The following is a 23,170-nucleotide window of genomic DNA, read 5'->3' on the forward strand; positions in this document are numbered from 1 at the left end:
CTACTTTACAGTTTTGTTTCGGCCTGGTCTAATTGGCAAGTCGTAATCTGATCATGTGACCCAATACTTCGCAAATAATTTCTGCAGCACTTTTCGATTATCACAGGTGACCAACAGGCTCGTCATGATTATCAGACAATGATATGTGCTCTTTCGAGCTAAGGCTAAAAAATTAAATGAATTTTTACGGCAAGTTATAAGATATCACTGCTAAAAGTGACAGCATTACAATGACGCTAAAACAGACGCGTAAGAACAATAGACATGGTTTTATTGAATGCGTGAAGTATATTTGTGAAAATATTTCGACGAATAAGGTTCCATAAAAGTGTAAACAGAAACCATCTCTCACAACTACGTCACATTTGCCGTTTTGGAAAGAGAATCCAAACTACAGCGGTCTCGTTAGCTTCGGTTAACTGTTCGTTTTTGAGCTTTTAAGAGCTTGTAATCACATTTCCACATATTTGGCACCTACAACACAACAGAGTAAGACATGGTGAATCTTTTGATACCAAATAACTGTAATGTGAATTTTATTGCAAGCCAACCTTTAAAAGTGCCCCTGTTGTTTAATGTTGCTGCATAGTTGTGCAAACCATCCTTCAGATTTTTCTTATGAATTTTGGTAAAAAAACTGTTGTAGTGAAACTGAGAAAAGGTATAAAGTATAAACAGATGCATTTTAGTGCTTTGTTGGCTGTTGACTATTTCAAAATAGTAGAAAAAAGGGATAGGTACTTTTCTTGTCATTACCACTATTGCAAGTATTGACATTATCAAAAAGTTTCTATGATTTTCAGTGTGTCTTTGAAAGAACCAAGTTGGAGAGAGCTTAATGTAAGCCTGATTCCGACCGTAGTCAATTTTACTATTAGATTTATCAGAAGTGTCATATAAGCCTGTTCGACTATAAGTTGTTCAGATTGTTTCAGATCTTAAATAGTCTAATTTAAGCCTGGTTCCTATTTACGTCGCAAAGCACCGGCCACAGCACCGCAGGATATTAGCAGTGAAATGGGAACCGACCGCCGGTAGTTGCCGGCGGCAACGCAATAGTTTAGCGCTGTTCAAATTTCACAAAAGGCCGCTGGCAAAACCTTCCCGAAATGCACTGTACAGGTGAAGGTCACCATTATAGAAATGGAATGGCGAGCGAACATTTTATTTGATTACGCGATTATGTTTAGCGATGCAGCTTCATATGTGAACAGATGCCGCCGAGCCTAGCGCCGCAAGCATTTTGCTGTGCAAGTTACCGCCGGAGTCTTGCAATCGATATGGGAACCAGGCTTTATGCTGCCAAAAAGTTAGTTTATGCTGTTTTATTTATTATGATCTGCCTCTAAGATTTGAGTTGATCTTTCGACATGCCAAAGAGGGCTAATCTCAGAGTTTGTTGCGAGATGAGTTTTCTCGTTGAGGAATGCTAAACCATCACTAAGTTAGTTTCTCTGTACAATTAGAGGGGTTGCTGTTTTTTGACATGTTGAAGAGATCAATTATTTATCGATTATTACTTTGACTTGGATAGTCAGCTTTCAAAAACAAAAAATTGATATATCAGCAACTCACAAACTGTTTAAAAATGTTTCTCTGTTTTTTCCGATATGTTAATCTTCTTTTCCATTTATTTTCTTTATAATTTTGATCCAATTTATTATGCTTTGTTATTTTCTGAACCAAACATAAAGGTGATAATGAAAAAGTTTCAAAATAGATGGCTAAATCAAATAATTTTAATTAAGACTTTTCATGTTTTTTTGGCCTATTTTGGCATTTTGTCTATACGGATAATACGTGACATTAAGCGTTCATCAAAACTACAGTATATAGTGAGTGTTCCTTTATACAGTTGGTATTTCATTACTTGCTGCAACAATGAGCAACTGACTTTGCAAGCAATATTTGTAGGATACAGTTGTCATTAGCAATGAGCAACCGACTTGGCTAGCAATGTAGGATAGAGTTGTCATTAGCATTGAACAACCGACTTGGCTAGCAATGTAGGATACATTTGTCATTAGCGTTGAGTAACTGACTTGGCGAGCAATGTAGGACATGGTTTTTCAACCTTTTTTGAGTCAAGGCACATTTTTACATTGGAAAAATTTTGCGGCACACCACTAACCAAATATGTTATAAAATGACACTCTCATCAGTATATTTCATCACAATACAATTCAACAATTTATTTATACTCAGTCAGTGTGAAACCTGGGTTTGTTTAGATAAAAACAAAGCCGATATCCTGGCAGGAATAGAAGAAAGACACACACGAAGCTCTTCTTCAACAGCTCTTAGTCTCTCTCTGTTATTAGTTTTTATGGAAGTTAGGCTTGAAAAGCTCAGCTCACACAGATATGTGGTGGAAAATGAGAGCAACATGAGAACAGCTTTGTTGGCCAGAATGGGGAACTCCTTGGCAGAAGTCAACCAAAAACTGTCCAACAGAAGATCAGCAAATCTTAGTTTTAAACCCCGATCCCGTTTCAGTTCAGTTAGTTCCTCTTGCTCTTGTAAAGTCATGTCCTTTCCAACAACTGATGCTGAGCTGTATGGGTCCTTAACCCAGTCAAAGCATTCAGTGGTGGCTGAAGAGAAATAAAATGACAACTTCTGCTCAAGACTTTTCAAATGTTTACATATTACCTCACGCAGTGCAGCAGTGCGACTTTGACGTTTCTCTGTGAGTGGAAACATTGCCAGGTTGGCACGTAGTACATTTTGTTGCCAGAAGTGGACCTTTACACGGAATCCAATTACTTTATCTGTGTTTGTAAGCAAGTTTTCATTTCGGCCCTGCATCCTTGTGTTCAGTTCATTCAGATGATGAAATATATCAGCCAGGTATGCCAGCTTTGAGCACCACTCATCACTTGAAAACAAATTTGAGTAATCCAACCTTTCAGTTGTCAGAAACATTTTAAGTTCTTCTCGCAGCTCATTCACACGGGCCAGCACCTTACCGCGCGACAACCATCGGACCTCTGTATGGATCAATAAAGCCTTATGCTCCGCTCCCATTTCCTCACACAGAGATGCAAATATACTGCTTTTCAAAGGTCTTGTATTTACAAAGTTCACTATGCGCACCACATCATCCAACACAGAAACCAGTTCCGGTGGTAAAGTTTTAGCAACAAGGGCCTCATGATGCAAAAAATAATGCGTAACAATCAGGTCAGGGTTTTTCTCTTGCTCTGCTCACAAAGCCTTTGGTGCACCCCACCATGGCTGCAGCTCCATCTGTGCAAATGCTTGTGCAGTTTTCCCATGTAAGTCCTCCATGGTTCAGATATGGCGATGTGACCCGAAAAATTTCTTCTCCAGTTGTTTTTTCTGGCAGTGTCTTGCAAAATAAGAAGTTTTCTCTAATGGCATTTCATTCACAAAACACGCATTAGCCAGGAGCTGAGAATGTCCACTAATGTCTGTAGACTCATCAACTTTCAACGCAAATTTCCTATGGATTTGTATCTTTTCCAAAACATGGCTTTCGATGTCTGTAGACGTCATCAATACGTCTGGCAATTGTGTTATCAGAGAGCGGTACTTTAGCTAGGTATTTAACTGCGTCGGGCCGGAACATCTCGTTGACAATGGCTATACAGGCAGGTAGTATTAATGTCTCTGCCACAGTGTGTGGCTTTTTTGATTTAGCTACGAGTTCGGCTACTTGGTAACTAGCTTTTAGTGCTTTCTCATTTACCTTTGTAGTTTTTTTCATAAAGGTCGCCTGTTTCTTTGTATTTACACGCAAGTGAACAAAATAGTCTGTAGGCTTGTTTTGAAGCGACGGGTGTTTCGTTTGGAGATGACGTTTAAGCTTGCTCGGCACCATGGCGCTGTTAGATAGCTTCTCGCTACACACCAGGCATAATGGAGTAGGTGTCGTCTCATCCCCGGTGAAAGTAAATCCATACGAAAGATAGCTTTCACTATATTGCCTTGAGCTCACCGTCTTTGCTTTCTTTTTCCCACCAATCATACTTGGGCCTTCATCCGGGTCAGAATCTTGTACAGAGACCAATTCGGAGTATGCAGTTTTCCTTTTCAAAAACTTCTCCATGGCTGTCACCACGACCTCTCATGTACATCAGTCAGTCAGCTACGTGTGCCACACGATGAATATTACCGTAAAACCTGTATTTGAAGGCCACTTTTATTTGAAGGTCATCTCTATTTGAACGAACGCCGCTATAGCAGAAGAGTTAAAAAGTGGAGGCTACCCTGTATTTGAAGGCCACCTATATTTGTGCACCTATATAATCAAAGGTGCCTAACTAGGCATATTGTTCTAAATGACAATTCCGCTTTTCGATGGACTTTGAGTTTTGTGGGCCAATATTAACCCATTCATTACTAATTAGCTATCTTGACATTGTCAAGATAGCTAATTAGTAACGAATGGTTATTAGGTTGTCATTAGCAATGAGCAACTGACTTGGCTAGCAATGTAGGATACAGTTGTCATTAGCAATGAGCAACGGACTTTGCAAGCAATATAGTTGTCATTAGTAATGAGCAATCAACTTTGCAAGCTACAGCGATAGCGAAAAGTTTGTGGACGAATGAGGTTTTTGGTACTGTTCACTCTCCTTCTCATCTCATATTACTCATCCAATATTCAGATATTGTTGTAATTAGTATCAACTCAAAGATCAATGTGCCTTAATTAATATTATCCCCATTGCATGATGACCAGATTAATACAATGGTATTAGCACAGCTATTTTTATCAGATAGTACATAGTACTAATTGGATTTGGATGAAATTAAAATGGACATGGATTAAGTTTAAAAACAGAGATTCTTTTAGGTGCATGAAAAATTCCAGTGTCAACAATCACCGACTGATTTTTTCAAATTGTCAGCTATTGCTGCGCACTTTAAAAATGAGTGCAAACTTTGGGCACACCGTAGGTGTTTTTACAAGATTAGTCAATAGAAATAGGGAACTACTACCAGAACAAGCGAAGCGTGATGCTTGTGACCTTCACAAGCAGAAGATGATTGAAGTAAATTACTGAGAAGCAAAAATGGGTTTACACAGTTGTCTAAGCGACATCAGAAGACTCGAGGCTATGCTACTCACTCGAGGAATTATCGGCCGAGAAAGACTACACAGTAAGCAGACGGGTTATTGGTGCGACTCTCCTTAGCAGACTGACCCGAATGGCCTTTCTCAGGGCCACCGATATGTGTAAAAGGATTGCTAGTTCAAGTATTCAAAAAGAACTTTATCAAAACCTGCATTGTTCCTTGCTATATTGTTCCTTGCTATATTGTTCCTTGCTATATTGTTCCTTGCTATATTGTTCCTTGCTATATTGTTCCTTGCTATATTGTTCCTTGCTATATTGTTCCTTGGTACATTGTATGGTGGGGTAGACACCGTTGCCCTAATTTGAGTTTAACTTTTGTGTAGACCATTTTATGACAAAACTAATTTTAAAAATTTACGAAAAATTATGCATTCAATGATATAGTTTGTTGTGCTTTAAATTGAAAGCAAGTATGACACTTGCATGAGAACTTTAAACTGCTACTTTAATCTTGAGCGTTTTAAGGTTTTATCCGTCACTGTATATAACATTCACGAGACAAGTATATCGTAATAGAGAATGTATTTGTTATCTGTTATAACTTTATTCAACTATCAGTGAAAGAGAGGGTGAAAACTACAGAATTACAAGTCAGATACGCTCTTCTAAGTTTGTAAATTTTATAAGAGAGCCTATGTCAAAATAGCTATCTCATATATGAAGTTTCTATGTATGCCAATTATACTGTCAAGGTATTCTTTTTCATTAGCTCATTACTTTTTTGTATATTAAATACTTTGAAGATGAAACTAGATTTCACTGTTTTAGTCATAATTTTTAGTCCTTCTGGTTCTTTTCGTCACTACTGCACTTCCATTGCCCATTAGTTGTGCATTGAGTTATTTTTGAAAAGTTATTTGGTTTTGCATTTTGTAGCTGTAGAGAACTAAATGACACCTAAGATGAGTTTTTTAGACATCATTATTTACTGCGCTTTTATTATGTTTGTATGTGTATAATGGCCAACTAAATCAATGTTCAGTATGAAAGTTAGTTTTAACTAAATATATAATTCATAACAATTGTAGAGAGAATGGTGTAAGTGACTTATTACTCAAGTGAATCCTTGAACCATGGAACAGATGTATCCGTTACAGCTAGAAGATTTGTTCCGAAAACAGGTTGGGGAAGTTTACATTCTAGATTATTCTAGATTATTGTGAACTGTTAGTTATGAACAGACTTCTGCTCACTCCATCTTAGCAAAGTGCTAATTAGTGCATCAGCTTTTAACCACAAGAAGTTGCCTGCTCCAGCGACAAGTTGCAATATCATGGAAATCTATTCACAAGCCGAGGATGGTCGATGACATGGTCATTTAGGAGGAATAATAGCTGCAACCTTAGTAAAACATATCTTTGTTATCCGACAAACGTTGGAGTCAATTTTATTATTATTATTATTCATGCTTCAAGTTGTACAAATTATTTGTTTATTTTGATAATAGATGACAGATGTTGAGATCAAGGGCTATGTTGGAGTAATCTACCTCTACCATAAACTGACCAATCATGCGATAGTTCACTGGGCTGGCGAAGGGATAAAAGAGGAAAGAAAGCGTAGCATTGAAAATGAGATTAACTCTACGCTCCAAGGTTAGCTACATAATCAGATAATTTTTGCTTGCAACCATGAAACCTGTTTACCTAATTTCTCAAAGGTAAAGATGCAATTTTTGCTGAGCAGTCTTAACAAACAAAATCATATCTGGTTAACTTTTGGCCACGTTTTCTGTTAATTTGGCCTGTTCTTATTGGATCGAAAAAGTTTGAAAAGATAAGATAAAGTTGTTTTAAAATGAGTTCATTTTTCCTAGTAGCTAATTCATAACTAGAAAATGTTATCAACTTTATAATTAGTTAGGGTTGTTAACCAGTGAGTTAACAGCATGATTCCCCAATGACCTGAATATTGTACATGCCTGAGTGGACTGTGTGTGACAGCTTTTTCAATGAATGTTGGTTCTAGAATGTGGCTGGCTAAAAAGAAAGCCAAAGGGTTTTAATTTTACTTGTATTGTATTTGAATCGTATTGAATTGTATTTTACTTTTATGCTATTAACACATGTAGGATGTGACACCTTTTGGATATTAACACATCTATGAGGTGACACCTTTTGGATATTAACACATCTATGAGGTGACACCTTTTGGATATTAACACATCTATGAGGTGACACCTTTTGGATATTAACACATCTATGAGGTGACACCTTTTGATATTAACACAGCTATGATGTGACACCTTCCGACTTCAGCCTATCTACGAGGCGACACCTTCCAATATAAGCACATGTATGATGTGACACCCTTTTGATATTAACACATCTGCGATGTGACACCCTTTCGATATTAGCACATTTATTCAGTGAAAATTTTATATTTCCAAATTGCTGCAGTGATTGATTATATTGTGATCATGATTTAGAAAAGAGTTTGGGTAATGTAAAGAAAGCTCCTGTTGTTAGTGTTTACATATAGGTCAAAGGAAGCTGCTGTTGTGAGTTTTTGCATCTAAGTCAAAGGAAGCTCGTGCTGTGTCTTTACATATAGGTCAAAGGAAGCTCATGTTGTGAGTATTTACATCTAGGTCAGAGAAAGCTCATGTTGTGAGTATTTACATCTAGGTCAGAGAAAGCTCCTGTTATGGTTGTTTACATCTAGGTCAGAGAAAGCTCCTGTTATGGGTGTTGACATGTGGTCCAAAGATAGCTCTTGTTATGAGCATTTACATCTAGGTCAAAGGAAGCCTGTGTTGTGATTGCTTATATCTAGGTCAAAGAAAGCGCTGGTTGTGGTCAAAGGAAACATGGAAGAATGGTTGTAAATAGAAGAACACACCTCTTAATTTTACGCAACACGAGCCGAATGCCCGGCGTGAGTCGAATCCCCGGTATGAACCGAATGCTCCGCATTGCACGGATAGTAAAATAATTACCCAATGAATTTATGTAATTTTCCTGGTAAGCTAGTAGTATAAATCTTTACTAAAACAATAGCATTTTATTGGCCTTAATAAGCGTTAGGTTACGCGTAATGATCAACAGTACTGGTTAATAACCCCAAACGCTATAAGCCCAAGTATTTTACCGACGTAATGAATGTCATGACCATCATTCATCACTACGGCCAGTTGAATGATTGTTATGTAGTGGTTTAGATTGCTGGTCTTCAGACCTGGAGGTCTCGAGATCAAATCATCTGCCAAGCGGATTTTTCATTGGTGTATTTTAATTGTTATAACTGAACACATGGACGACAGATGAACAAAAGACCAACAAACAAACATTATAGAGTAAACTTGTGACAGATTACAACTGTTTTGGCAATACTGACCCACTTTTATTTTGTTCCCATAACATAGTTTGTCAGCTGTGGAATACTAGTATATGGTTGATACCATTGAATATTTGTAGAGTGCAATGGGCAGACGACTCTAGATTCTGTGGCAACTGATCAGATAGTCTATCCCGAAGGTAATGATGACCTGTATGGCGCAGCTGTGGTTCATGAATAGTCAAACTGTTGTGACATATTAGCTTTTGTGAACAGAAGCAGGTTTATTTCTTACCCTGATCCTGTCTAAAACTACTCCATTTACATTGACTCTGCAAATCTAAGTCCTTGTTTTTAAAGGTTGACTTGCAACAAAATTCACGTTACCGTTATTTGATATGAAAGGATTCACCATGTCTTACTCTGTTGTGTTGTAGGTGCAAAATATGTGGAAATGTGATTACAAGCTCTTAAAAGCTCAAAAACGAACAGAAAATTGCAGCCACACGAGACCACCGTAGTTTGGATTCCCTTTTCAAAACGGCTCAAATGTGATGTATGTGTGAGAAATGGTTTCTGTTTACACTTTCACGCAATCTTATTCGTCGAAATATTTTCACAAATATACTTCACGCATTCAATAAAACTATGTCTATCGTTCTTACTCGTCTATTTTATCGTCATCGTAATGCTGTCACTTTTAGCAGTGATATCTTATAACTTACCTTGAAAATTCGTTTAATTTTTTAGCCTTAGCTTGAAGGAGTACATATCATTGTCTGATAATCATGACAAGCCTGTTGGTCACCTGTGATAATCGAAAAGTGCTGCAGAAATTGTTTGCGAAGTATTGGGTCACATGATCAGATTACGACTTGCCGATTAGACCAGGCTGAAACAAAACTGTAAAGTAGCGAGCATCTATATTTGATACGGGGTCTTCGGTAAAACCCGATGTGTTTGTCATAAACTAGTACTACGATAAGTTTTATATTGAGCTTTGTATTGGCCTTTCAATTCACATGAGAACATACGTGACAAGACAATAACCAAATTTCGTGGCTACATCATCGAAATAAAGAGATTCCAATCTACGGCGGCTTTTTGTTTTTGAGCTTTTAAGAGCTTGTAATCACATTTCCACATATTTGGCACTTAGGACACAACAGAGTAAGACATGGTGAATCTTTTGATACCAAATAACTGTAATGGGAATTTTGTTGCAAGTCAACCTTTAAGATAAAAAGCAGTTCAATACTCTGGTGAATATGATCAATTTGCCTTACATTTAAATGTCGGCGTATTGTAATATAAGGCAGTGTTGACCTTTGCATATATGATGAGTAACTGGGAAGAAATGAGGGAGATTCTTAACAAGAATATCGTGCTTGGCCATGAATGAGGAAAACACTGTTACGCCTTTGGTCAGCTATATATGGATCATGATTCTACAGATATTTTCTGAAACTAAAGACGGTCAGCAACTAGAACATTGCTGATGAATACTCGCTATATACGGTTACCTTTGTCATTACTTTGTAATAGTTTTACTTAAAAACCCATAGTAATAAGTGGCAGAAAGAATAGCTATTATGTAGCCTGTGTATTAGTGAACTGAAATGAAACCAAAGCTAAGTAAACTAAGTGTAAGACGTGTAACTTAATCGATTTGCCTATCTGATGCTGGAAAAGGTGATGAGGTAGCGATGGTTCTTTGCACAGCCTGTTGAAAATGAAACCTGGATAACTAGTGCAGCGAGCACCTCGATTACTAGACAATTGATTGTCGTGATCACTTTATTCAAATGCTTTACATATAATTTAATTAATTTTATAACTTCCTATTAGAATAGTTTAAACTATCAAAACTGAGCGACAGTTATACCCATCAATTTTTCTCTACCATATAAATCCAAATGTTCCTACTGTAAGATATGCTTTGTTGAAGTTTTAGCTGCTGGTTTTGCTGTACATTTTGTTTCAACTTGACTTCACCATCAGTTTTGCAGGTCATACGTTAACTCAAAATCTGGCATTGCATTTTAATTTATTATAATCTAGCTCCAAGATACATCAAAAAGGATTTATTTTTGTTGCAAAAAAGACTTTCGACTAATTGCAAATCTACATCATATTCCAGCATATATTATTCCAACGAAAGATCTTTCCAAATCTTTGCATTTTCTTACTCTGCCTATGCTAAATGTTTAGTTTACTTCAATTGAAGGTTTCAAGATTTTTTTCATTTTTCGATGACAGTTATAGGTTCTCAACTCATTTCAACTTACATGATATGAACGAATTGCATACAACCACTGCCAATTATTTTAAAAAATATCATTGCAAGCTGCTTTAACAATCTTCCACCTATTATCCGTTTTCTTAGCAGAGAAAGGCATTTTAAACACTATTTGTCAAACTATTTATCAAATACACTTGACGATTTTAACCTGAGCGTAATGAGAAGTGCGGAGATATCGCTGGCGTATGCCTAAACACACTTGAACCATTCACAAGCAAACAATAACGCAGGCACGCTCACAAGCTGCCAATAAAATTCTGTATCATTAGTTTCTTCGGAGTTGTTAATAAATTTAAGTCAATATTGTGCCTTCTAGACAACGTCGTAAACAACTTCCATCTTTGTTATTTGGCCTATCTCACTTTCACGAGTTGTACACTACAAGAAGACATAAGAAAAAAAACGATTGTATGTTTAACAATGCTATTTTACAGTTTTCCTTTGTATAGTTTACTTTATAGTAGTTGTTTATTTTTAATATAATAATTATTTATTATTCTCAACTTGACCAATCTGTGCAACAATTGACTCCCAAATGTTGTTTTCAATTGGGTTTTTTCGTAATTTTTGTGTGGTGTGTCGTACAGGACTGGATGTGCTTTTATCAAATCTATTAACAATTCGGTGTTAATTTTGATGATGTTTCAATCGTAGCAAAATAGTAAAATGTCGTTGCTGTACATTGGTGAATATCGAACCAAAAAAAATCTACCAGCTGCAGAATTGCATTATGTAAAAAATCAACCAATCGAAATGCATCTCGCGTGCGATAAAGTTGTGATAGAGAATTTCTAGTGTTATCGTTTGGTCTGCATGTGCTCACTGAGCCAGTTCTAGCGCAGATTAACGCCACACAGCGCGATATTGCACTAAATATCGCCTGGTGTGTTTACACCTTTACTGTTGCCTTTTTTTGTTTTACTATTGTTGTATGGCATAATTTGAAAAATGTTTCTATTTAAAATGAAATTATTGCCAATAAAGTAATATATATATTTAGTAATAGTAATATATATATTTGGGGAACTTTTTGTGCGTGTCAATTATTCGAGTGCTGTAAGTGTTTGTTTGCTGGTAGATGTGTAAGTGTTTGTTTGCTGGTAGATGTGGAAGTCAAAGCTGAACCACTCTCTCCTCTCCAGAATAACTGTCCCACTTTAGAAGGTGAGCTATGAGTACAAACTCATAAGTACCGTACAACCTCTAATTGAACACCATCGCGCTCCATTTTTCAACCCTTTCTCTGTAGTGGCGGTCAATTGGAGGGTGGCATTCATGGCATTCCTATATAGTGGCGTTGTATTTTTCAAATGACTTGTCAGAATTTTGGGAAGGTAAATTTAACCCAAATTCTGACCAAGCCGATTGAATCAGCCCTTCGGGCTGATTTTATTTTGACTGGGCCGATCAAATCGACTCTTACAAAATTACTCTATATTTTTTCTGGTTAGCTTTTATTTGTTAGTTTACCCAATAGTCAATATCCCAATATACCCAATAGTTAATAGTCAAGGAAACAAAACAGATACGTTTTCAGTTGGAGTCATTGTGATATTTTCCTGTTTTACTCGTTTTGCAAACAAAATTATTTTCAAGAAAACGGTCGTAACTGCCACTCTGAATATGGACGAGGAAGATGTTTTAGGTCATTTATGTTCTCATGGCAATAATGTTGAGGTCGACGAGACTGATCATGATTACTTAGAAAACTCTTATAAATCAGACGATCAAGAATGTAAGTAAAATTATTTAGCTTTTTTTGCGATTTTCCCAGCAATTGCGTAGTATTGACAACAATTTGTTGACAAAATAACTAACGCTCTTTAAGACTTTTATGGTATTGACAGTGTTGTCCAAAGATTTATCTATAAACTTGGCCTAAAATCATGAAGCAATGTTAAATTTTTGTTTCGGAATTTCCAACCTAAAGACGAACATCTTTTCTTTCTGACATTCAAACTATTTAGTGTTATTATGGCTTTTGTGAGTACCTCCCGAGTTAGAAAACAGAAAATTACTTATGTTGATGACATTAAAGCCGATTCAGATTTTTGTCATTGCACAAATAATTTAAGTAGCAGGGCTGATTCTGATGGTGGTGAAAGTAATAGTTTTGTAAGAGGAAGGAACATTGTAGAGGATCGTTTTAGCTTCCTAGCGATCGTAGCTTCACATAGCTTTAGCAATGCACAAAGTATAGATACATTGATTTTTTTGCGTAGCACTATTTGTTAACGTGTTGGCAAAATAAAATATATAACAAAAAGCTTCTTGATAGAGATTGATTAATTTACTGTAATTCTCTGTTTGCATTCATCTAGTGCAGTCTGTATACTCGAATATGATTGATTTGTTTTCTCTCCGTATTTTTAACTTCGTCGGTTTTGAATAAAAGTGCAATATGATGGAACATACTGAGGATAATCCTTAGAAATCTTGTGCAGATGTTCTTCACACTTAGTTTTGCTGGATTCTGTAAACACACCTTCAAGAGAAGAGCTCTACTTTTGCCTACAACTCCCAAAACATAAGAAAAAATTTACAAAATTGTCTTCCCATGATGTATGGTCAAATATAGTGTATCTAATGAACATTCACAACCTAGATTAGGTGTAGTTGGATTCTTCACTTTGTTAGCTTTTAGAAAATGTATGCATTGTCCAGGTTTAATTGACAAATTTTTGATTTATTTGCGATTAGCCACTCGCCTTAATTATTCCTGAAATAGACGATCATTTGAGAGATTTTTATGGTCGGTACCTATGTTAGCCTTTTTATGGCGAAGCAAATGTCGCCTATATTCTGCCCTCTTTTTTCCGGTGGAGCAATATTAAACCTTTTGGATGCAATAAATCTGCTAACTTACCTCCAATTTGTCAAAGATCTCTAAATAAATATGCACGAGAAACCGAGAAAGATCTCTATTAGTTGATATCTATTGCTTGCAATTAACCTGCAATGATATTCTAGTTTGTGTCTTGCTTTGCAATTTTTTGAAGCTTTCAATTTTTATTTCATTTTAAATTTGAAGACATAGTTTTATTCTATATCTTTATTATTCAATGTTGCATAAAAGCTCATTGCATTCAGTGATATGTTTGCTAGTTTGCAGCCCAAACTAGCTTTTTATATGCAATAGAAGAGGAGTTACGAGCCAATGATGCCATCAGATAATATGCTATAAATCTTCAAATTTATAAGTTATATAATGATAATCTATCAAATGCTACAAATATATATTCATGAACAAGTGACATAAACAAACTATACATATGATATATCCAGAAACAAAAATTAATGTCTTTAAAACAAAAATATTTGCGTCGTTTGCTCGGATAGCTGCGTTCTGGTTTTTTTCTTTTGATGGAATGAACATCTTGTTGTCCAATACCTTCTACAATGTCTTCAGACCTCAACTCTCCTTCTGGACTGCTGAACTGGTCGATATGAGCATCCAAACAATTTTTTTGGCAGAACAAAACTTACGCGTTGCATTAAACACAAACGCAACTTGTAAAAGTTTTGCTCATAGCCTTTGGCCTAACACTAATCATTCATTTACCATCATAAATGTAAACCGTTTTTATGTACATGTATGTACTACAATGTATCAAGACCGCGTTGAACAAGGAACTATTATCAGCATGCTACAGGTATTAATTAAAGCAACACCATAGCAAACCTATGGTGTTGCTTTTGAAGTTGCAATGAAAAAACGTGCCAAGCTTTGGAGTTGGACAACGAGAGAGTTGATACTTATTGTTGTAAACGATTAATTATTAACACGATTTTGTAGAAATTTTTCTACTGATCACTTGAAATATTGAGTGATGGGTTCATAAAGATCGAAGATTGTCAAAGTGGCGGTCAAATGGCGGCGGCGCTCAAATGGAGAGTGGCGCTATATTTTTCAACCTTTTTCTCATAGTGGTGTTCAAATAGAGGCGGCGTTCAAATAGTGGTAGCATTCAAATAGAGCGGCGTTCAAATGGAGGCGGCGTTCAAATAGAGGCAGCGTTCAAATAAAAGCGGCGTTCAAATAGAGGCGGCGTTCAATCAAAGGTGTTACAGTAAATGTCATTGTTGGTTTCTTTTCAACTGTGACTCATTGGAGTAAAAAAAGGCTTGACTGACCCTCCTATGGCTGTCAGCTGCATCTGTTTGTAAAATATTTGTTGTAAGTTGTGCCAGAGTCGTTGCTCCAGAAGCTTGTAAGAATTTTATTTTTTCCCACTTGAAATGTGCATTGACTTTCTGTAATGAAGTGCACCCTCGGGTATATGATTTTTCTGCCCTGCGATGTAGAACACACTTATTTGTCGCCCATTTTTTCAATGAAATATTTTCAGCGAAATCAACAAATATTTCTCTTAAAATTCAAATTTGGCAGTCATTGTGCTAATTACGTCGGAATAAGAAAGATTCTGATATGCTATTCGCCAAAATCATTCTAACAACGAATGAAAGAGATACGATGCTCGATCTCGCTCAGTTAGGTGTTATTCGTTATTAGTTATTGTGAAAATGAAGCCGCAACAGACAGGTGATAAGACTTTAGTGATGAAAAAGTTGCAGTTTAGTATAATAGTTAAAAGTACATCCTAAAACAGCCTAAAGTATGTGTTTAATAAGCTAAATTTAGTTTAAGTTTAAGTATAATTCAACATTTATTTTATACATCTGCCTGTCTCGAAATTAAGAGCTCCCTACGCTATGTACTACACATATTACATCGTAACGTTACATCTTATTGCTGATCATAACCACAAAATACACTAAAGTTACTGTAGGCAACTATAGTTACTAAGGTTAATATATTATTTTGTTACTAATTTTTAATATATGCTGTACGTACATAAAGTTTTGATGATTTTTACCAGGGGGCGTTTGCATTAGATAACTACTATGCATTTCTATCCCTTTTATATGAAAATGTCGCCATTTGATGCCAACACTAGAAAAAATTAAATCATATGCTGAGAGTACACTGTATCGACTGTTCATTTATTTATCGGTGGCTTTAGTCTATGTGGAGACAAATCTTGGATAGCTTGGGCTTCTTTCAAAGGGGTATTCTTGTTTTAATACTGCTTTTGAAAAGGGCACCATTTGAGGGTAGCATTGATACTAACGAAGCAACAATACATGGCAGAAAAGGTTGTAGATAAGTGGACTCCATTGAAGCACACGTTTGTTGATGTAATTCATTTCATATGGTTGCTGTTTTTCCTTGCGGGGTCTGGTGTCTCTTACTTCTGTTTTTATGCTAATCATGTCTTTTCAGATGTTGTAATCAGTTCTGTATCATTATCTCCGCTGCTATCGCGCCTGAAAGACTATGGTAAGTTGGCTACTATATTGAATCTTTGCTGTTCACTAGAATTATTTTTAGCCAGCTAGTACAGTAACCTTCTGTGGTTAATAGGATCGGCAGATGCCACAAAAAGTCAAAATTTGTAAAATAGAAACTAATTTTTAAAGAATAAGCCTTAATTTTAACACCAGAACACATGACTGTTTTCTAAACATATTACATTTATTATTTACATTTTTTTGAATAAATTTTATATACTGTATATTAGTTGTGAGAAAGAAGTCGCACATTTGTAAATATGGGAAATATTTTTGTATTTTATTCTTTCTTCATTTCTAATTTTTGAATTTTGGTGAATCCTTTTACCCACGTAATACTGAATCCACGTAATACCGAATCCACATAATAACGAATCCACGTAATACCGAATCCACATAATACCGAATCCACGTAATACCGAATCCACGTAATGCCGAATCCACGTAATGCCGAATCCACGTAATACCGAGTTAACGTAATACCGAGTTAACGTAATACCGAGTTAACGTAATACCGAATCCACGTAATACCGAATCCACGTAATACCGAATCCACGTAATACCGAATCCACGTAATACCGAATCCACGTAATACCGAATCCACGTAATACCGAATCCACGTAATACCGAGTCCACGTAATACCGAGTCCACGGAATACCGAAGCCACGTAAAGCCGAATCCACGTAATACCGAATCCACGTAATACCGAATCCACGTAATACCGAGTCCACGTAATACCGAGTCCACGTAATACCGAATCCACGGAATACCGAATCCACGGAATACGAAGTCCACGGAAGCTGAAATTCAAAGAGTAACGGATGACTGTATACAGTGAGATTGAGTCTGACCATAAACTCCTATGCTTAATACATAAACAGTCTGATGAAGTATTTATAAGTTTTCATATTTTGTTTTTCATATTGATAATGAGAATAACATATCCGGCATATCCTATCCGACTCGCTTTTTGCGTACCGCCAGGTACCTCAATCGACATATCTTAGCAATAATAAAATAAATAAACAACATCTCACAGGAATTCTTATTAGGGTAAATTTATAATATTTAGCAAAACTTTACGGAATATGGTCATTACCACCCTCATTTCTGCTTCAGATCAGCTTAGAGATCATTGCTTGTTTCAAATTCATGATTTTAAAGGAAACCAGATTTTACATTCAAGCTTTTGCAGCTAGACTTGTGTTGTTACAGGGCTAGACTTGTGTTGTTACAGGGCTAGACTTGTGTTGTTACAGGGCTAGACTTGTGTTGTTACATGGCTAGAATTGTGTTGTTACAGGGCTAGACTTGTGTTGTTACAGGGCTAGTCTTGTGTTGTTACAGGGCTAGACTTGTGTTGTTACATGGCTAGACTTGTGTTGTTACAGGGCTAGACTTGTGTTGTTACAAGGCTAGACGTGCTGTTACAGGGCTAGACTTGTGTTGTTACAGGGCTAGACTTGTGTTGTTACAGGGCTAGTCTTGTGTAGTTACAGGGCTAGACTTGTGTTGTTACAGGGCTAGACTTGTGTTGTTACAGGGCTAGACTTGTGTTGTTACAGGGCTAGACTTGTGCTATTACTCGGCTAGACTTGTGTTGTTATAGGGCTGGACTTGTGTTGCTATAGGGCTAGACTTGTGTTGTTACAGGGCTAGAATTATGTTGTTACAGGGTTAGACTTGTGTTGTCTAAAGACGTCGGGTGCAATCAGTGTTGAAATTGTGTCTCTATAATAGTTATTTTTCATCAATACTTGTGCACTTTACCAGAAGCTTTTAGTCAATAATTTGGATTTTTAATAATAAAGGCTTTGTTATTGCAAATGGGAGAAAACAGCTAGCTACATGTATAAAGCTTTTTTATAAGGACTTTATTTGGCACGCTTGATGTTATTACTCGGTTAATTGAATTGAACTTTTGGGAAATTGAACAAATGGTAAGTGTATTGTTGTTACAGTAGACAGTCAAAATAGGCTGTAGGTAGCAAACAAGATAAATCTGTCTGTAGTATGACAGTTGATTATATTAATATGCATGTTGCAGACATGTTAAGTAACAACACCCGGACAGTACCATGTGATGCAACATCTCAATCTGAGGTATCTGCAGAAGTTGGTGGCTTTTATGGGCCAAGTGAGTTGCTTTTATAATTTTCCTTAGAGATCTATTGTAAAACCTTTATTTGAACGTCATAGCGCTCTGTTTTTTCAACCCTTTTCTTAGAGTTGCACTTTATTAGAGGTGACATTCAAATAAAGGGTGGCGTTGTATTTTCCATACACCTTGTCAGAATGTTGAGAAGATAAATTGAACCCTTTCACGGGCAAATCAAATGTCGCCCGCATGTTGCGCTCTCCTTCGGGCGGTGCGACATTAACCTTTTTGTACACAAAAAATTTGCTAACTTGTCATAGATTCTTAATAAATACGCATGAAGTAGCTGATACATGTCTCTACCAGTTGATGTCTATTGCTTGCTATTAACTTAGGATGATCTTATAGCCTGCATTACAATTTGTCGGAGCTTTCGCGTATTTTGTTTTATTCTAAGCTTGAAGGCATATTTTTATTTCATAACTATATTTAACATTGTTGCATTAAAGCTTATTGCACTCATTGATATGTCTGCTGCAGTTTGCAGCCAAAACTGGCTTTTGATGTGCAATAGAACAGGATTTTCGAGTGTCGATCCATTGTAAGCTGAGTTCAGATTATCGCAATGATGCTATCAAATAATATGCTATAAATCTTCAAGTTTACAAGTTTTATAATAATAATCTATTAAATGCTACAAATAGATGTGTAAGAACAAGTGACATAAACAAACCATAATTATAATACATGCAGAAACAAAAGAATTTAATGTTTTTGTAACAAAATCATTTCCATCATTTGCGCGGATAGCTGCGTTCTGATTGTTGCTTTCGATGAACGAACATCTTCTAGTTGTCCAATACCTTACACAATATTTTCTAGCCTCAACTGTTCTTCTGCACACCTGAACTAGGTGATATTAGGGTCTAAACATTTTTTTATCATAGCAAATCTTTTACGTTGCTATCTGAACAGTTTTTCGCGAAAATACGGATAAACTTTTATCTGGACAATTGCTCAGCACAAGTCGTCCAAAGTAACATAATTGCTAAAACTTTTTTATATACTTCGAAGTATCAAGACCGTGTTAAACAAAAAACTATTAGTAGCCTGATACAGTTACTAGTTATTTCTATGGCGTTGCAATCTAAGTTTTTCACGATAAACCTAGACTTGGCAAACGGACTTCAATACAAATGAAAACAACAAATTAATTGTTATTGGTGTAATCGAGTTACTATCGGCACATTTTTGTGGACAATTTTCAATGATCGCTTGCTATTATGACTACGTAAGGATTAAGAATGTCAATTAGGGGCGGTCAAATAAAAGTAGCGTTCAATTAAAGGATGACACTATTTTTCAACCCTTCTCTCATAGTGGTGCTCAAATAGACATTGCGCTCAAATAGACCTCAAATAGAGGTGGCGTTCAAATAAAGATGGTGTACAGATAGAGGTGGCGTTCAAATTGAGGTGGCGTTCAAATAGAGGTAGCGTTCAAATAGAGGTGGCGTTCAAATAGAGGTGGCATTCAAATAGAGGTGGCATTCAAACTCAGGTTTTACAGTAACCAGCTTTGAGCTTTTATGTTGCGTGTTAGAATAATCATTGCCAATATAAAATGTTAGTCAACGGTGAGAGAAGAGGGTACAACTGTCACCTAACAAGCATCTTTACACTCTATTAAGACTTCCTCATCAAGTAAACAGCAAAAGTAGCTGAGAGTAGCAATGATCTATCATTTTGGCATTTATAATTTAATAGAAAGCATACTCTATGAACTTGGTTGGTATAACAATTCCAGTAATAGTGAAGGCTCATCTGCTATTTGCAATGCATGTATATGGTTATATAAGCTATCAAGAGTACATATTCTCCGCTCTCCTTGTTACCTTTGAAGGTGCTACTATACTTTTTGTACTGTTAGTTACGCATGCCTTATTGATCTAGCTTGCTTCCTTTATGATTGACATCAGTAGTGAGCAATACGGACTGAGGGTAACTTTTGAGTTGTGACCTCTCATGAGAGGAAAATTCCTACCTTCAGTAGTTTTGAATATTCTGCATTAATGATTGGTTTGTGCAGCTGTAGCAATTATTAGTTCCCTCTACTGGTGCATTTGCTGAGCTGATGACCTGTCGATACCAACAGTGTGCCGAATGCCTTTTCTGATCTGTGCGTCAATCATAATCAAGGGCAGCGGTGCTAAGCCTATCTAATGAAGTTTATGTTGACCGTTTGTCATATACCGTAGATGATGATAACACAATATCTTACCAGCCATGCTGCTGCCTTCCATTCCCTTCGTGTGTAACAAAATTAAGGCTTGTCAGCTACATGTACAATATGTCTAGGAAAGGTAATTCTATGGAGCTCAGCCATTTGCACGATTCGTATAAACTAACTCCTTGTAAAGCAACCAGCTAGCAAGACGGACACTAGCACCTGATAGCATTTCTACTTTCTTACAAATGATAGATCTCATCCTTAACATCAGATCACATACGATAGACAAGTTAGACCTAATTGTTTATTTTGACAAATATGTAGAAGTTATAACTAAAATATATGCGAATTGAAGCTTAACATTCAATTTAAAAAACTCAAGTTATTGTTTTTATTTGTTAATGCATTTCTGTTTCATATGTATTTTCAAAATAGCCATTCACTGATTAAACATAAGTTTGTAACATTGCAAATATTTGGAGATTATATTAGACTCGTTAATTTCAAGACGTAGAAGGAAAACGGCTCCTATTAAGGCGTAACAATAATATGTTTAATAGGAATTATCTCTTGTATTAAGACAGAACATGTAACTGTTATAATGAATAATATACGCCCGTGTAATATATTTACATGACTTTGTTTTAAAATATAGTGAGAGTGCGCATGACCAAACCGCGATTCATTAGCAAACAGATGTTACAAGTTTCTTTTATTTAAAGGTTGACTTGCAGCAAAATTCACATTACAGTTATTTGGTATCAAAAGATTCACCATGTTTTACTCCGCTGTGTTGTAGGCGCAAAGCAGGGTTGGCAAAAATATCGATATTTAAAAAAAATATATCACTGATATTTGTCATGATATTTATTGATATTTATGATATCTATTGATAACTCTGATATTTTTGAAACAAATGACATTTTTGAAAAAAGTTTGAAGCTAGGTTGAACTTGTATGTTGTTTACATTGTGATTGGTGTATTTTAAAGGTTGTATGTGACCAGTCAGCAATGTTTAATACCAAAAACTTGATTTATTGTAACTCTAGTATAATAATATTTATAAATATGAAAATGTTTGTCAAACATTAGATTGGAAATCATGACATGAATGCAAAGTGCAAACAAAATAGTGCAAATAGTAAATACACATGATAGTACAAACATGTTCTAATGTCCTACTCTTGTCTAGTTTAGGTATTTGTAAACAAACACCAGCTTGCCAGCCTTCACCACACCGAGACAATTTCTCAACTTGCTGTGAACCAGTTCACATGATGAAAACGCACACTCAACACTAGAAGTCAGAGTTATATCATCATATTTATAGATTGTATACTGAGCCAGAATCCTTTGAAGCTGAAATTGAAATTTCAGTTGAAATTTTTTTACAGAAAATGATGAGATGAGTGACTCTGTCATCTCAGTAAGTCAGTGTAATGTGCTTACAATTCTGTTTCTGGGTGTCAGATTGTTCAATTCAACATCATGGATTATGAAGTTCAAAGGGTTTTCAGCAGGCTGGTCTTCCAATATGGCAATAAAATATAACCATTTAACATGAGATAATCAGGCTAGGGAGTTAGTACTGGGATGAAGGAATAAAATTTAGATCTGAAAAACTCTTCTCAACTCAAACACCAATTAATTGGTTTAGCCAATGTCACCTCCTTGGTCTGGCTGTCTTTGTTTGTCTGTGTTGGGTAAGCCTAATAAGCCCCTATGCAAGTATTTGATGATTTTAGGTATTATTTAGCATTTTTAGACTGTTAGCAATAGTTGTAAGGTGAAAACGGAATGATAAAATGGATATTTTTCAAAAATATCGATTTTTTTGACCCAAAAATATCGATTTTTTTGACCCAAAAATATCATATTTATCGGTGATATATATCAAGCGATATATATCAAACCAACCCTGGTGCAAAATATGTGGAAATGTGATTACAAGCTCTTAAAAGCTCAAAATCGAACAGTTAATCGCCGCCATCACGAAACCGCTGTAGATACAAATCAGTTTATTTCTCTGACGTAGTCATTACATTTGGTTGTTTTGTCACGTGATGTTCTTACGTAAATTGAAAGGCCAATAAACGGCTCAATATAAAACTTCTCGTAGCACTAGTTTATGACAAACACTTCGGGTTTTACCCAAAAGCCCGTATCAAATGTAGATGCTCGCTACTTTACAGGTTTGTTTCGGCTTGGTCTAACCGTCTAGTCGTAATCTGATCATGTGACCCATACTTCGCGAATAATTTCTGCAGCATTTTTCGATTATCACAGGTGACCAACAGGCTCGTCATGTTTATCAGACAATGATATGTAGCCTTTCGAGCTAAGGTTAAAAAATTAAACGAACTTTCACGGTAAGTTATAAAATATCAGTGCTGAAAGTGACAGCATTACAATGACGATGAAATAGACGCGTAAGAACAATAGACATGGTTTTATTGAATGCGTGAAGTATATTTGTGAAAATATTTCGACGAATGAGGTTGCATGAGAGTAGGCATCAGAAGCCGTCTCATTCAACTACGTCCCATTTGAGCCGTTTTGGAAAGAGATTTTAATCTACGGCAGTCTCGTGATGGCTGCGATTAACTGTTCGTTTTTGAGCTTTTAAGAGCTTGTAAACATATTTCCACATATTTTGCACCTACAACACAGCGGAGTAAGACATGGTGAATCTTTTGATACCAAATAACTGTAATGTGAATTCTGCTGCAAGTCAACCTTTAAATAAAAGAAACTTGTAACATCTGTTTGCTAATGAATTGCGGTTTGGTCATGAGCACTCTCA

The 23,170-nt window shown here is 36.1% G+C and overlaps 3 protein-coding genes across 4 annotated transcripts in view; 1 reads left to right on the forward strand and 2 right to left on the reverse strand.

Moving 5' to 3' along the window:
• The window catches only part of LOC137392782 (uncharacterized), a 28,521-nt gene that overhangs the window by 3,459 nt on the left and 1,892 nt on the right, over positions 1-23,170 (forward strand). The window contains exons 2-7 of one of the 2 annotated variants that reach the window (XM_068079105.1): positions 6,137-6,229; positions 6,556-6,703; positions 8,525-8,584; positions 11,791-11,850; positions 15,971-16,027; positions 18,087-18,176. In XM_068079105.1, coding sequence (XP_067935206.1) covers positions 6,182-6,229; positions 6,556-6,703; positions 8,525-8,584; positions 11,791-11,850; positions 15,971-16,027; positions 18,087-18,176 — 463 coding nt within the window. In that variant the 5' untranslated portion in view covers positions 6,137-6,181. Of the gene's footprint in view, positions 1-6,136; positions 6,230-6,555; positions 6,704-8,524; positions 8,585-9,747; positions 9,861-11,790; positions 11,851-15,970; positions 16,028-18,086; positions 18,177-23,170 lie in introns of those variants that run through there. The other variant, XM_068079106.1, reaches the window with a different exon arrangement.
• LOC137394161 (protein FAM200A-like) lies at positions 2,206-3,027 on the reverse strand. The gene has a single exon (XM_068080881.1). The coding sequence runs from the start codon at positions 3,025-3,027 to the stop codon at positions 2,206-2,208; it is 822 nt and encodes a 273-aa protein (XP_067936982.1).
• LOC137394162 (protein FAM200B-like) lies at positions 3,467-4,072 on the reverse strand. Its single transcript, XM_068080883.1, has one exon. It carries the CDS (start codon positions 4,070-4,072, stop codon positions 3,467-3,469), a length of 606 nt encoding a protein of 201 aa, XP_067936984.1.

This window comes from Watersipora subatra, chromosome 4 (genome assembly GCF_963576615.1).
Source record: "Watersipora subatra chromosome 4, tzWatSuba1.1, whole genome shotgun sequence".
Lineage (NCBI taxonomy): Eukaryota > Metazoa > Bryozoa > Gymnolaemata > Cheilostomatida > Watersiporidae > Watersipora > Watersipora subatra.